This window comes from Gekko japonicus, unplaced genomic scaffold (assembly GCF_001447785.1).
Source record: "Gekko japonicus isolate JY-2015 unplaced genomic scaffold, Gekko_japonicus_V1.1 scaffold2109, whole genome shotgun sequence".
Lineage (NCBI taxonomy): Eukaryota > Metazoa > Chordata > Lepidosauria > Squamata > Gekkonidae > Gekko > Gekko japonicus.
In genome coordinates, this window is record NW_015171567.1 from 117,516 (window position 1) to 133,402 (window position 15,887).

General features: G+C 56.2%; 2 protein-coding genes across 2 annotated transcripts in view; one reads left to right on the forward strand and one right to left on the reverse strand.

Moving 5' to 3' along the window:
- Positions 1–3,440, reverse strand: part of LOC107117629 — an 18,830-nt gene extending 15,390 nt beyond the window's left edge. The window contains exon 1 of the mRNA XM_015419779.1: positions 3,293–3,440. Coding sequence (XP_015275265.1) covers positions 3,293–3,440 — 148 coding nt within the window. The remainder of the gene's footprint in view (positions 1–3,292) is intronic.
- A 3,998-nt stretch (positions 3,441–7,438) lies between these two features.
- DCTN1 (dynactin subunit 1) overlaps positions 7,439–15,887 on the forward strand; it is a 58,557-nt gene continuing 50,108 nt past the window's right edge. The window contains exons 1-2 of the mRNA XM_015419781.1: positions 7,439–7,454; positions 15,357–15,605. Coding sequence (XP_015275267.1) covers positions 15,378–15,605 — 228 coding nt within the window. The 5' untranslated portion in view covers positions 7,439–7,454; positions 15,357–15,377. The remainder of the gene's footprint in view (positions 7,455–15,356; positions 15,606–15,887) is intronic.

Sequence of the window (15,887 nt, forward strand, 5' to 3'; positions counted from 1 at the left end):
TGTTTTTTCTTCCCCTCCCCCCCCCCCCCCCCCGCAGCTGCGTGTTGGGGGCTGTGAGGAGGCGTCTTTTAGGACAGCCGTAGGGAAGAGAGTGAGAAGAGGCCTCCTGCCCACGTATTCTCCCTTTGTGCCCTGCGTCCTGTGCAGAGATGCCAGGCTGCTCCGCTCCGTGAGGGGCTTTGCTGCCCGCTTGCCTGGTGGGCACTGTGTCCCCAAAACCCCCCATGCAAGAGGGAGGTCCTTCCTTCCCTTCCCTTCCGCCCAGTCAGTCCATTGAGAGAAGCCTGGCGGGTGGGAGGAGGGGCCTGAACCAGTGGCGGGGGGGCAGGCTTGAGCGTGCCTCGTGGGCACTCTGGGCAGTTCCGCAGGCTCAGGGGCTCAACTGGATGCCGCCTGCCTGGGTCCTTGTGCCCCGAGTCTGGTGGAGGCTGGCCCCCCCTCCGGACAGGTGCTCTCGGCCCACCCAGGACTCACTCCTGCCCTCATGCCCCCGGGGCGCTTGCCTTCCCTGCTCCGCCTGCCCAGGCCCCCGGGCCAGCCTTCCCTCGGATGTTTCGGTGTGATCTGGTCTAGCATTAGGACCCAGTGGGCTGGCACGCTGGGTGACAAGAGACTGGAGCGGCTCTAGCGCAGAGAGTCTCCATCAGCTGGGCTGGATTTGTGTGTGTTGGAGGCTGAGAGCCGCTGCGCCGCTGCCACCACCCTCCTCCTCCTCGTCCTCCTCCTCCTCTCTGGAGAAGGGCTCCTCGCCTCCTCCTCCTCCTCCTGTGCCCCGTGCGGCTGGGGGGAGAGAGAGAGAGAGAGGGAGGCAGGGCTGCCTCTTCCCTGGGTCACCCCGGCCATGAGATAGGACCGGCCAGCCCTTCCAGCAGTCCTTCTCAGAGAGACAGAGCGAGAGAGAGAGGGAGGGAGGAAAGCCCTCGGCATGGCCCAGCCCAAGAGGCACGCGTACAGCCGGGTAAGTTGCCTGCCCGTGGCGAGTGGGCAGCCTCCTGCCAGGGCCCTGGCCTGTGCCCCTGGAGGGGCCGCGCTCTCCAGGCAATCTGTTGCGAGGAGGAGGAGGAGGAGGAGGAGGAGGAGGAGGACACCTGCAGGCAGCCGGGAGCGGGGGAGTGGGGCCAGAGAGACCACCCCCCCTGGCGGCTGCTGCACTGCTCTCTGCCGACATTTCGTGGGAAGCCGAGAGAGCCCCCCTCCTCCTCCCCCCCTCCCCTGGACAGGAGCCTCTGGCCCGCCACATCAGGAGGTCTCAGCTGAGCCCCTCTCTGTGGGGTGGGGTGGGGTGGGGGGTGGCTCTTCGCTGCCCAGGGCTCCCTTCCCCAGCCCTCCTGCCAGGCGTTGTGCTCCTTCTGGGCCTGCCCAGAGACGCTGGGATGTTCGTGGGTGGCCTTTGGGAGCCCAGACTTTCCCCAGAGGCCTGCAAACTCAGCAGCAGGACTCGGAGCTGGGGGGTGGGGGGGGGAGGCAGCGTTCTCTCTCTCTGGAGTGTCCTCCTTTGTTGTTTTGTTTTCGTTGCCCCCCACGACACCCCCTAGTCTCAATGACTGGACATCCCCGTTACTTGGCAGGGAGCTGCCTGTGACTCAGGCTGGGGTGGTGGTAGTGCTGGGTGGCTCTGTTTGCGTCCCCCTTCCCTGCCTCTGCAAGCCCTTGTGGTCACGGGTGCCTCTCTTCCCCTGTCTGGAGGGGGGGTGGCTCAGCTGACAACAAGAAGAGGCCGAACGTTTGCCCTCGTGGCCGAGACATTGGCCCACCTGCTCCACTGACGTGGTTCTGTGCTGTTCTGGAGACACTTCCCTGGGCGTCCCTTGAAAGCCGTGGTGCTTCTTGGGAGCCCGGCGTGGCCAGGCCAGCGAGCCCCCCACCCCCCCGTGTTCCGGCCTCCGGAGCAGCAGGCCTGGGCTGTTAGGTCCGTGTACTTCAGAGGGTCGGTATTTGGGGATATGGGGAACCGTCCCCAGGTTAGAAGCCCTCCGAGGCCACGTTTTGCGGGAGGGAGGGCGGCGTTCTTGAGCAGGCCACAGGCTCCGGGGCTGCCTGTGTGTGTGGGGGGAGAGCCTGCTTTGCTGACTCTGTGGAATGCACCATTTGGCTAGTGGTGCATTTCAGCGCATCACCCTGACCGGGAAGGGAGTGCTGTTGTAGTCCCTAAAGGGAAGGCGACTTCGGGTCCCTCGGCCGTGGGTGCCCGCGGGGGCCGTCTCGGCTCCTGATGGTGTGGTGATGGTATTCCCTCCCACTCTGGGGAATGCCAGGAGGGGGTGCCGGATTGGGAGCTGCCACCGTCTGGGCGGGTTTGATGTGCATTCCAGTCGCAGTCCAGGGGGGTGGGGGGTGGGCCTTGGTGGGGGGGGCAGGTCTCTGCCGTTTGGCCGTGCTGCACTGAGGCGCGCAAGGGCTCGGCCTGTGACTTTTACTTGCCGAAATACATAAGTCACTGACACCCCCACATTTCTTCCCAGTGAAGACCTCGAATGGCTGACATCATGCTCCCCGCTTCTGTTTTATCCTCGCAGTAAGCCTGTGGGGTCGGTGAGGCTCAGAGGGAGGGACTGGCCCCCGATCACCCAGCAAGCGTCCGTGGCAGAGTGGGGGTTGGCACCTGGGCCTCTCCGTCACGGTGCTCTCGCCACAACACCACCTCGGCTGCCTGACAGCCCTGGGGCTGGACTGGACTCCTCGCCAGCCTTCCCTGCAAGTCCCCTCTGGTGGCCGGCGGGGCAGGGGCGTGTGTGTGTCATCAAGTCACAGGCCAACTTCTGGGGACCCCTCGTGGGGTTTTCCAGGCAAGAAGAAGAAGAAGAAGAAGAAATTGGATTTATACCCCATGCCCTTCACTCGGACTCTCAGAGCGGCTCACAAACTCCATTCCCTTCCCCTCCTCCCCAACAGACACCCCCTGTGAGGGAGGTGGGGCTGAGAGAGCTCTGAGAGACCAGCACTGAGAGAACTGTGACTGGCCCAAGGTCACCCAGCTGGCTGCATGTGGAGGAGGAGGGGTGGGGAATAAAGCCCGGTTCTCCCAGAGTAGAGTCCTCTGTGCACTTCACCACTACAGCCAAACTGGTTCTCCAGGTGCCAGAGGTGGTTTGCAGTTGCCTGACTCTGCGTGTGGGGGGGAGGCTGTCTCCCTCCCAAGGACTGACCGGGGCCGGCTCTGCTCAGCCCCTGAGGTCCGTTGAGATGGCCTGGGCCTTCCGTTTGTGTTCCGGGCCTGCTGTCGTTCCATCTTGGTCTCACCCGGCTGCTGCTGTGCGTCTCTTCTCGCGCCCTCGCGCCCCCGTTGCCGTACCTGCCTGGCGTTTACTGGGGCCGCTGGCTTCCCCGAGGCAAGCCCGGCTTCCGTCCTCACCAGGCAGCCCCACGTGGAGACTTTCTCCCTGCCTCCCTCGCTCGCTCGCCTCCTCCTCCGCGGAGAAGACAGCCGCAGCCACCCCCATTCTGTCACGGAGTGATGAGTGAGTTAGTAATCCTTGAGTAATCTCCTCCTTTGAGTCAGGAGGGTGGCAGAGCTCTGGAGGGCCCGCACGAGCCCCCCTCGCTCTGGTGCAGAGAGGTCCTTTGCTTGTTTCACTGAAGAAGGTGTTTCTGCTCCACCTGCCTCAAGGAGGCTTCCAGGCCACAGTTGCATCATGGAACAATGAGTTGGGGGGTGGGTAGCAGGCCTGCTCTGGCGAAGGGGGCCTCTGGCGTGGAGTGGCCGGAGGCGCCTCGGTGGCTGGAGCTCCTGGGGTCTAAAGGCTGCCCGTTTCTGGCAGGAGGGGAGGCCTCCAGCACTGGACCAGGGAGCCCAAGCGGGGTGTGTTGGGGGGGGTCTGGAGCAGCTTTGTCCTCCAGGGCCTTCGGAGTGGAGGGGCTTCAGAAACTGGGGTGTGGGTCTGAGTGTTTGGGAAAGGGTCTGGATGGATGGCTCTGAAGAATGCATTCCCCTCTGAACCGAAGAGGCAGGATGCTAGAACCGGAGTCCATTTGGTCCATGTAAGAATACCAGAACATCAGAAGAGCCCTGCTGGGTCAGACCAGTGAGGGTCCCTCCAGTCCAGCCTCCCGTCTCACACAGGGGCCAGCCAGTTCCTCTGGAGGGCCAGCAACAGGGCAGGGAGGCCGAAGCCTTCCCCTAATAAGAATACCAGAAGAGCCCTGCTGGGCCAGACCAGGAAGGGTCCCTCTAGTCCAGCATCCCGTCTCACACAGGGGCCAGCCAGTTCCTCCGGAGGGCCAGCGACGGGGCAGAGAGGCCGAGGCCTTTCCCTGAGTCAGAAGAGCCCTGCTGGGTCAGACCAGTGAGGGTCCATCCGGTCCAGCATCCCGTCTCACACAGGGGCCAGCCAGTTCCTCCAGAGGGCCAGCGACGGGGCAGAGAGGCCGAGGCCTTCCCCTGAGAAGGACACCAGAAGAGCCCTGCTGGGTCAGACCAGGGAGGGTCCCTCTAGTCCAGCCTCCCGTCTCACTCAGGGGCCAGCCAGTCCCTCTGGAGGGCCAGCAACAGGGCAGAGAGGCCGAGGCCTTCCCCTGATAAGGACACCAGAAGAGTCCCGCTGGATCAGAGCAGTGAAGCTCCATCTAGTCCAGCATCCCGTCTCGCACAGTGGCATCAACCAGTTCCTCTGGACAGCCAACAGCAGGGCAGAGAGGTTGAGGCCTTCCCCTGATGGCACTGGGATTCAGAGGTTTAGTGCCTTTAACCACCATGGCTAGTAGCCAGGATAAGCCTGTGCTTCATGAATATGTGCCCCAGGAGAAAGCTGCTGTCCTCTGTGGGGCGTGTGGCGTGGGTTGCAGCACCCGTGCGGTTGCTTGTTCCTGGGGAGGAGGCGTAGGACACTCCAGGAAGGCAGGCAGGGCCCCTTCCCTGCAGGGAGTGCCAAAATGCAGGAGGGTGGGTGGGAGCAGTCTCTGGAAAAGCTTCCTCAGTGAGCTCCCTTAACTGGCATTCAGAGAAGCCGAGTTTGCCACCGGAAGGGGATTCTGGTGCAGGGCTCTTACTTTCCCCTTTGCCTCTGCCCACCTGGCACCTCTGGAGCTGGCTGCCGTGGCGGGGGGGGGGAACTCTCGGGGCCGAGTGGAGGGGGGAGGAGAGGCTGGTTTGCTGGGAGTCCCACTCAAGGCAGCTTGCAGGGAAAGGCGCCACAAAACCAACACAGAAGCAGCATAAGGGCACCCATGAAACTGACCTCATTGCAGAAGCGGACTGTAAAACAGCTGAAGAGATTGAAAACCCCTCAGTTAAAAGCCTGGATAGAAAGAAATGTTTTGGCCTGGCACCTAAAAGACAGGGTGGGAGGCACCTGGTGAGCCTCCAGGGGGAGGGAGTTCCACAGGTGAGCTGCTGCCATGGAAACGGCCCTCTCTAGTTGCCACTCTCTGAAGGTGGGGGCAGACAGCAGGACCCAGGAGGCAGATCTGAGCTGGCAGGCCGGGCAGGAGAGGGGGCGGCGGTCCTCTGCGTCCTGCTCTGTGGCCTGCTGGCCTTTTCTCTGGGGAGACGTACGGGAAATCCTTCTCCTGGCTCCTCGGACTTCCTGGTTGTGTTTTGTGCGTGTCCGACCTGCCTTGTGTGCAGAGAAAGGCGCCTGACTCTGGTACTGCAGAGCGACCCATGGAGAGGCCTCTCTTCTGGTCCCACGGGTTTCTTGCTGTGGGTACAGCCTCCTGGAGGGTCTCTTGGGATGTGCGTAGGTGGAGAGGGAAGAGAGGCTCTTGAAGTGTGTCATGGTGGCCCCAACTGAGCCAGGCTCGGCTTGGCCTGCAGCATCTTCCTAAGCTCTGAATGCCTTCGTGAGCTGAGCGGATGCTCCCTTGGCCTCGAACACGGAGTCTGTCTCTGTGTGTAAACCTGGCGGAAGAGCTCCGTCTTACAGGTCCCCGGTGGGCCACATGGCCAGGGTGATGCCCACGGTGCTCTTCCTGGAGCCTTGGCCTCCTGCTTGCGGGAGGCAGTCCCGGGTCTGGCTGCTTCCACGGAGCCCTGATCTCAACCGGCTGGGCTCCTGGGCCACCGGCCCTGTTGTACATGGAGCCCTGACACTCGGGCTCGCCAGGGGCTGTGGGGGGAGAAGCTGTGGAGTTCTGTGGTGGGTGCCAGAGGCCTGATTGTGGGACGTGCCTGGCCACTGCCGCCCCCCCCCCCGGGCCTGGAAGGGAGGCTGCTGGTGAGAGGTGGGCCCAGGCAAGGCGGTGGCAAGGCCAAGAGCCCCTTCTCTCGCGTGCGGTTGGAGCCAGCAGGGAGGCAGGCGTGGTCCTCCTCTCCTCCGCCCTGCAGCGGCAGGATGATGGTGGCTGCTCTGACTGTGTCTCCCCCCCCCCGCCCGCCCCTTTTCCCCCAGGATGCTGCGCTCCTGGCCTGATGACATCCCCTCTGCACAAGGGCATCCTGCCCCCTCCCCCCTCCAAGTGCCCCTCGGTGGTGGTTAATGTGGGGCTCGGGCTGGGTGTCTGCAGTCATTTGCCTGTAGGAATTAGGTATTGATTGCGGTGGATGTGGGGCTCTTTTCAGTTCCGGAACGGGCCTTGATGCATCGCCGCATTTTATAACGAGGCTCTTTAACCTACTTTCTTATCAGCTCCAGATTTTTTTTTTAACACCCTCTCTTCCACCCTGTCATTTTCCAGAATTTGCGGCGTTCCTTCTTCCTGCTTGTTTACATCTTAGTCGTAGGATTTTCTAAGGGCGATTCTCCGGCGGTTCCATCACTTGAGGAGTTTGCATCCATCTCAGAGGGGTCTGTGCAGGAGAATGGTTTATTGGGTGGATCCCAGGCCAGCTCCTGATTCCTGTGAATACAAACACTTTTCCTGGGTTGAAGGAGACAGAAATCGGAACTTCCCAATTTTGGTCAAGGTTGTCAAGCTTCCCGACAAGCTAGGCCACGCCTGTGTCTCTGTGTTCTCTTGGTCCGTCAGACCCAGGAGTAGCCGCTCATCACATCGCAAGAGAAGAGCTGAGGGTGCGGCAGATCTGCTCTTTGTGTTGGGTCGGCAGGAGGAATTTGGCAGGGAGTTTGGCGTAGTGGTTAAGTGCGCGGACTCTAATCTGAGAGAACCGGGTTTGATTCCCCACTCCTCCACTGGCACCTGGCTGGATGACCTTGGGTCAGTCACAAATTCTTTCAAGAGCTGTCCTTGAAAAAGAGCAATTTCTGTCAGAGCTCTCTCAGCCCCGCCTGCCTCCCAGGGTGTCTGTTGTGGGGAGGGGAAGGGCAAGGAGTTTGTCAGCCGCTCTGAGACACCTTTGGGTAGTGAAGGGCCATGGGGTGTAAATCCAATCTCTTCTCCTCTTCTTCTTCAGGATCTGCTCAGGATATCTCGCTTCATGGACCCTTTCTGGGGTGTGTGGTGGATGCTCACAAAGTACATTTTCTGCTCACAATACTCCACAGCTTAGAGGGAGCATTTGTCTCATGTATGAGGAGCAGCTGGTGTGTGTGGAGAGATGTACATTTCCATCCAGGCAGGTAGTAGTCCTGGGAGCCTGCATTTTAGCAGGGGACGGGTGTCCTTGCGAATCCACAGAGTGAGCCTAAACTGAAGGCAGTCCACAGCCACTCTTGGAATGAGAGCATAGTCAGGGTGGGAATTCTAAGTCTAGAAAGGGGCGTTCTGGAGTCTGGCTGAGGACTCCTGGTTTCTGGGGAATGCATTGGATCTGGGCTAGAGGAACTGAACCCTTCTAGGCACCATTCAAGCGGCTGGCTTTGCTCTTTGCAGCCCGGGGACTAGCCTGCCTCGAAGAGCACCTCTTCTTGTAGAAGGCCTGCCGCCCACCTGTTGAGATCACCTCTGGGGACTGCATTTCCTGATTCCCTTTTTCCAGGAATTAAAAATGTCTGCGGCAGGAAGCGGGGCCTTCTCTGTGGTTGCCCTAGTGTTGTGGAGTAAACCACCCTGAGAGGTGTTTTATTTGCTAAAATATATGCTCTGTGTTCTGGTTTTCTGCATGGAGACAGGCTGGCGTAGTTTCTTTATTGATGCTGTGGCTGCAGATACAGTGCAGTGGCTTCCACCCCCCCCCCCCACTCCCGCTGCCATCCATGCTTTTTCCATCAGGAATTGAATATAATTATATTATTATAATGTCATGGCAATCTGTATCTCAGGATCTCTAAATCTGCAACTTTGTTGCTTGACTTCTCTTTTTCTTTCATCATTAATTAAAATAATTACAAAAACGGGGTGTTTGTAACAAAGTTTGAATAACAGAGTTTGAGTCCAGGAGCACCTTTAAGACCAACACAGTTTTATTCATGGTATAAGCTTTTGTGTGCACGCGTACTTCCTTGGATACAGTGGAATAGAAGCTCCTTGACCATTACATAGGGGTGGGGTCTGTTATCAGGAAGGGGCCCTGAGAGTCATGATGCATAAGCACTGGGTGATTGTATGTATAATATCTGAGGGAGTCTGTCCCCGTGAATCTGAAGGAGTGTGTACATACTGAGTCTCTCAGTTCCCGCTTTTACCAAGAACTGAACTTTATTTGTCTTGTAGGTGCCCCTGGACTCACACCTCTGTTTGTTAACTCTTGCATTTGTATGCTAATCCACTGCCATTCCCAGATCCTTCTTACATCCAGTCTCCACTATAATCACCCGGTGCTTATGCATTTCGACTCTCAATGGCCCTTCCTGACAACAACCCCCACTCCACCCCTTCAAGTAATGGTCAAGGCGGCTCTGTTCCACTGTATCTGAGGAAGTGGGCGTGCGCACGGAAGCTTATACCGTGAATAGAATGTTGTTGGTCTTCAAGGTACCTGCCTGGACTCAAATTTTGTTCCGCTGCTTCAGACCGACACGGCTGCACCCACTTGGATCTATTATAATGAATACGAAAATAAAACAAATTCACCATCTGAAACAGCCTATAACAAAAAAACAAACGAGAAGCATGAGCCGTTCCCCATTTTGCTCTGGTTTCTTTTGCTATTGCAGTCGCTGCCTCTGTTGGTTTTACTATGACAAGGCAGCTGGCATTTTCCTAATAAAAAGGGCTGGCGGGCACCGGGCTAAAAAAGGCTGGGGACCCTGGCATAGAGAAAGCCCAGGGTTCCTTCGGGGGGGGGACGGGACGGGGACAGATGCTCGGAGCTTTCTGGACTGACTGCAAATTGGACAGGAGGGTTACGTACAGGTGTGACATAATTCTAACCCTAAAGAATATTTTTTTGGGGGGGGGCAACTTTGCCTTTTTCTCTCCTCCCAGTGGCCTGCCCTGCTGTGCCGAATTTCCCATTGCAGCCTGCCCTTTGCTGCGCGTTTGCCACTCTCCGAATCTCATCCCCCCATCCAGGCAAATCTGCCTCCAGGTCCTGCTGCCTGCCTGCCTGCCCGCCCTGATGCCCCCAGACGCCCTGGCCTTGCCCGGCTGCCTCTTCTCCAGCTGCTGTTCTCCAGTGGCCTCTGTGTACTGCCTGGTGCATTTCATTGCCTCAAAAAACAGAAGAAAGAAAGGGGGGATTCTCTCTGTCTGAAGTTTGGTAGTGTGGGTGCCTTGGGGAAGACTACAACCCCACTGTGTTTTGCACATTTTGGGTGGAAAAATTTGAAACTACAGACCCGAGAAAGGGTTTCTGTGTGTGTTTTTTTTTGGGGGGGGATCTTCCATTGAAACCACGAGGTAGAATTAGGAAAACAAAACGACAGTATCAAAAGAAACAATAATGAAGCAAAACCATATGAAACAACCCAGAAACAAAATAGTCCCTTTTGGGATGAATAACAAAAATGAAAAGAAAAAACAAACAAACCTCCCATATACAAGCCTTCTAGTGCTCTTCACAGTTACCATCACCCCAAAGAGCCACATGTGTATCCTATACCCTGTGTGCCACCCCACCAAACACACACGTAAAAGATACGTGAATAACTGTGACTTGTTAAAATGGCAAGAGTGCCTCTGAGCATGTCAGGTCGTCTCTCCCCAGCCAGCCAGCCTTTCGTCAGCCAGGAGGGAAGGGAAGGGTTCCCTGGGTCAGGCATTTGGCACCAATCAGCGGGCAAGTTTCAAGCTCACCAGAACTCTTTAGGGGGCTGGGCATTCAAAGATAAGTGCTTTCCCCCACCTTAAAAGTTCCCTTTAAGTTGAACTTCAGAATGGGAAGCAACTGGGTGATTAGAACTTGCCTCCGTGTTAAGTTTTCTACTTGCGAGGCATTCTGTTTTATGGGTAGCATGCCCCATTCCACCCCCTCCTTCAGCTGTATCAGTCTCATAACACAGAACCCCTGACCCCTGCGTTGCGTCAAACTTGATAACAGTCATCATGGACAAGTTGTGCTGGGTGTTAAAACAAATGCCCTTCGTTTTACCCTGGACCCATCTCAATGACGAAAGCCGGCCAGTTGCTAAAGAGCACCTCCTGCCTTTCCTTTCCCTCTTCATCACCCAGGAGAAGCAGGGTAGGGCCGGGCGGTTTGAGAAGCTCCCACATTCAAGGGCCCCCCAAACCAGGTGTAGCGGCCGCTGATTATTTCGTGGTTTTTCTTGCTGAATATGCGTGTTAACCGAGAGTTCAGGCACTCTTCAGCAGTCAGTGGACTCCAGTTGCTCAAAGTCACTTTCGTCTTTGACGGTTAATAGAAACATTTACAGAAATGCTGCTTTTTAATTTAGGATAGGAGTTAAGATCGGCCTTCTTATCTTGCTTTATCAGATGTAACTCATATGCACTTGCTGACTGGCTCATTTGCACTTGTGTTGATTGTCTCATATATATTTAAGAACCGACCACTTATCTAGATAGTAATCATGTGATTATGATAGAAGAGATTTACAAAAAAAGATAAGATTGATATTTTTCTCTAGATATGCACTACTGTGATAAGTAAATCAGATTTCTCTGGATGGAAGTTTCAGAAGAGGGTTAGGTGAGACCTCTGGGTGTTTGTGACTTGGGCTTGTTGATAATCCCTAAAAGTAGTGAGACAAAAACCTGAAACCTGGCTTGCTTTTAAAAATATTACTATATGATTAAACAATGTGAGGAACACTGATCATTGTAGCCCATATTTTTACAGTAGCTGTAGGGTTAATTTTCATATGCCCATCTCTTGCTTAATTAAGAGAGCTGAGCTGTTTCTTTTTAAAATAAAAGATAAAAATTCTATGCACATTTATGGTTTGTGGGTTATAGTTAAAGAACCAAACTTTTTATTTGTTTGTATTATCAGTTTTGAGGGTTGATAGACAGCCTTTTATAGATAAATCCTGCAGACAAAAACCTGAAACCTGGCTTGCTTCGGCGGGAAAGGCGGGGTGCAAATCAAATAAATAAATAAACTCTGCCACTAAACACTTTGCGTAGGCAAAGCTCTTTTCAAATTGTTTAGTCCTGATCTCTGATTGGATGCAGGAGTGAGATGGTGTCCAGAATAGGGCAACCAGGATGGTGAGAGGGTTGGAATCCAAGTCTTAGAGGGTTGGGTCTGTTTAGCCTGGGAAAGAGAAGGCTTAGAGGGGACATGATTGCAGTCTTCAAATATCTGTAGAAGATGGAGCAGATCTCTTCTCTCTTGCTCCGGATTGCAAGACTAGATCTAATGGGGGGAAATGACAAGGGAGTCGCTACTGGCTAAGTGTCAGGGAAAACCTCCTAACTGTCAGGGTGGTTGAGCAGTGGAACAGTCTGCCTCGGGAGGTGGTGGAGGCTCCTTTGCTGGACGTTTTCAAGTGGAGGCTGGACGGCCCTCTTTCGGGTATGTTGTAGGGCTGCCTTTCGGCTGTGCTCCTGCAGAGTGCAGGGGATTGGACTAGGTGACCTCTAAGATCCCTTCCAACTCTTAACATTCTATGATTCTATAGTCTCCCATTACAAAAGGACCACAAAGAAACTTGAGCCCTTATCTGCAGGGCTCCCTGGAGGGGTGCAGCTCTCCTTCCAGTGGAGGGTGCCACGTTCCCTCCGTCTTTCATGCATGGCAGTTACCGGGCATCGTTGGCATGGGTAGCTCAGCGTACTCTGCAGGGTGGTTTCTTTTTTTCCGGGGGGGGAGGGGCAGTGGCAGGGCGCTCCCTGGCTGGAGAAGGGTCGGTGTGACCTCCGGCGCACCTCCTGGGGAGAGCGTCTCCCATTCCCCATCCAACTCTTAACATTCTATGATTCTATAGTCTCCCATTACAAAAGGACCACAAAGAAACTTGAGCCCTTATCTGCAGGGCTCCCTGGAGGGGTGCAGCTCTCCTTCCAGTGGAGGGTGCCACGTTCCCTCCATCGTTCGTGCATGATAGTGACCGGGCATCGATGGCATGGGTAGCTCAGCGTACTCTGCAGGGTGGTTTCTTTTTTTCCGGGGGGGGAGGGGCAGTGGCAGGGCGCTCCCTGGCTGGAGAAGGGTCGGTGTGACCTCCGGCGCACCTCCTGGGGAGAGCGTCTCCCATTCCCCGCTGCAGAGGAGGTGTAGGGTACTGACTGGCCGTGACGTGCCAGCGGCAGTGGTTTTTATTTATACTTATTTATTTATTACATTTATCAACCGCCCTCCCCAGTAAGACCAGGCCCAGGGTGGTGTACCATACGGTCCTATAAAACATTGAAATTAAAATTTACACGAGGCAATAAAAACACAATAATCTGAGTAATTGCTTACAAATGGCGCTAAAATCCTCGCTGCGCTGTTGTCTCATGGGAAACAGGTGGGGGAGGGGAAGCGGAAGGTGGGAAGTGCCAAGACTGAACCGTCGCTGTCCTCAGCCAAAGGCCCGGCGGAACATCTATGCCTTGCATGCCCTGCGGAACTGTAAAATACCCCGCAGGGCATGGCGGTTACTTGGCAGAGGGTTCCACCAGGCAAAGGCGGCCCTGGCGCTGGTTGAGGACCGGCAGATGTCTCTCGGGCCAGGGACCATGAGCCTGCAGTGCGATGTGGCTGCGAAGAACGCTAATGCAGTCTCAGGATGCATTGACAGAAGCATCGTGTCCAGATCACGGGAGGTCGTCGTTCCGCTCTGTTCTGCTCTGGTCAGGCCTCACCTAGAGTCCTGTGTCCAGTTTTGGGCACCATATTGTAGGAAGGGCGTTGACAAGCTCGAGCGTGTCCAGAAGAGGGCAACCAGGATGGTGAGAGGGTTGGAATCCAAGTCTTATAATGAGGAAAGGCTGAAAGGGTTGGGTCTGTTTAGCCTGGGAAAGAGAAGGCTTAGAGGGGACATGACTGCAGTCTCCAAATATCTGAAGGGCTGTCATGTAGAAGATGGAGCGTATCTATTCTCTCTTGCTCCGGATGGCGAGACTAGGTCTAATGGGTGGGAATTACAAGGGAGTCGATACGATACTAAATATCAGGAGAAACTTCCTGACTGTAAGAGCCGTTGAGCGGTGGAACAGACTGCCTCGGGAGGTGGTGGAGGCTCCTTTGCTGGACGTTTCCATGCGGAGGCTGGATGGCCCTCTTTCCGGTATATTGTAGGGCTGTGCCTCCTGCAGAGTGCAGGGGGTTGGACTAGGTGACCTGCAAGGTCCCTTCCAACTCTAACATTCTGATTCTATGACCACCCATAAGTTCTGTTCTTTTGAGTGTAATGCTCTTCTGGGGGGTATAGCAGGAGAGGCGGTCCCGGAGGTATGTAGGACCCTGACCGTTAAGGGCCTTCAACGTCAACACCATAACCTTGAATCTGATCCGGCAGACCACCGGAAGCCAGGGCAGTTCGCGCAGGACCAGATGACTGTGCGCTGTGCAAGGCATCTCCGTAAGGACCCGTGCCGCTGCTGCTGCATTTCGCACCAGTTGGAGTTTCAGGGTCAGCCTCAAGGGCAGGCCCATGTAGAGCGAGTTACAGTAATCCAGTCTGGCAATGACCATTGCATGGATGACAGTGGCTAAGTCAGGGCGAGATTGGTTGGGGGCCAATTGCCCAGCCTGGCCACATTTGGGACCTGGGCCTCCACTGTCAAGGAGGCATCCGGGATCACACCCAGACGATAAGTGCCGGTCTCGAGGGCGCACCAGTTAGAGCTGGGAGTTGGCACCCCAACCCGGAGTGTGTCCCCCCCCCGCCCAGCCACAGAACCTCCGCCTTAGAAGGGTTCGGCCTCAGCCGGCTCTGTTTCAGACATCCCACCACAGCCTCCAGCCCCTCAGCCAGATTTTCTGGGGCGGCATCTGGCCACCTGCCCATCAACCGATAAAGCTGGGTATGGACAGCATGATGCACTGGGGCCTTAGGACCAATGTTCCCTCTAAGCTGTGGAGTCTTGTGAGCAAAAATTCTACTTTGTGAGCTGCTGGCATTAAAGCTGTGAGCGAGCGATTCGGCTGCTGCATAAATTAGTTTGCTCTGGAGCCCCATCCTTCCTGAGCGGAGACAAAAAGGTGTGAGCCGGAGGCTAAAGAACTGTGGGCTAGCTCACCCTAACTCAGCTTAGAGGGAACACTGCTTCGGACTGGCCTGTGAGGCATTTATGCGTTTAAATTTTATAACTATGCCAACTAGTAGAAGTTTATTTTGTGTTCCTAAACAGTAAAACAAACCAGGATTTCATGGGGAAGTAAGTGTTGCATGTATTTCACTTTTTCCTGACCTTCCCCCTGCCAGGGAAGAAGCCCCGGTTCCCTCCCTCTCCATCTCTGCTCTTCCTTCCTTGGGCTACGTCCCGCTGGTGACTGAGAAAGTTGCCGACTCTCTTTTGGCTTCCGACTCAGCTTACAGGACTCCTGGCTGGTAGGAGCTCTGGGTTGGAGTCCAGCTGCACCTCGGAGGCCGACAAGACCCAGTGTTCCCTCTAAGCTGAGTCAGTGTGAGCTAGCTCACAGTTTTTTAGCCTCCAGCTCACGCATTTCCGTCTTAGCTCAGGGAGGAAACTGATGTGTGCAGCAGCCAAATTGCTCGCTCACAACTTTAATGCCGGTAGCTCACCAAGTAGAATTATTGCTCACAAGACTCTCCGCAGCTTACAGGAGGGAGCCTTGGGGCCAGATGTTGAGAGCCACCACGCTCCCTCCGCCAGATACTCTTGTCAGGTGCCAGCCCCTGGCCGAGGGAGCTTGGGCCCGTATCTTGTGGCTCTCTGAAGCTGCTGCTGCTGCTGCTGGGCTTGGATCCGGCTCTTTTCCTGCAGGTCCCCGTGGCGGCCCTTGGAGACTGGGCTGGAGCCGATGGGGGTGTGTCCTGAGACTGGGCTGGAGAGAAGGGGCTGAGGTATTCCTTCATGCCTTTGGTTCCCAGTCCGTTCAGGACCTCCACGTGCGGAACTTCATTTTGCTTGTGCAGAACCTCCTGAAAACGAGAGGCCGTGTGGGAGCCTGAGCGGGGCCAGCCTTGGTTCCTGATGAGACAGTGGGCCTGGGAGTGCCTTGGTTTTTGTGGCCTGAGGCGGTGGGCTAACCGTTTGCCTTTCCTTCTTGCTGCCTTCCACCCTAGGCATCAAGCACCGGCCCCAGGATGAGCGTGGAAGCGAGCGGCAAGCCCCTGAAGGTGGGCTCCAGAGTGGAGGTCATTGGGAAGGGGCACCGTGGGACCGTGGCCTACGTTGGTGCCACGCTGTTTGCCACTGGGAAGTGGGTCGGCGTCATTCTGGATGAAGCCAAAGGCAAGAACGACGGCACCGTCCAGGGCCGGAAGTACTTCACCTGCGAGGAGAACCACGGCATCTTTGTGAGGCAGTCACAGGTAAGCTTCCTTCAGACCGGCACCCACAGCCAGGGGTGGTGGTCCCCTCTTCTGGTGGGGAGGGAAGGGAAGGGCAAACCACGGCATCTTTGTGAGGCAGTCACAGGTAAGCTTCCTTCATACCGGCACCCACAGCCAGGGGTGGTGGTCCCCTCTTCTGGTGGGGAGGGAAGGGAAGGGCCGGGCCGACTGGCCAGTCTGCAGTCCCCCGTCAGAGGCAGGGCCCGGCACACACACGGGCTACTCTGGCATGGTTCCTCCCAGCTGTGCACATCCTATTTT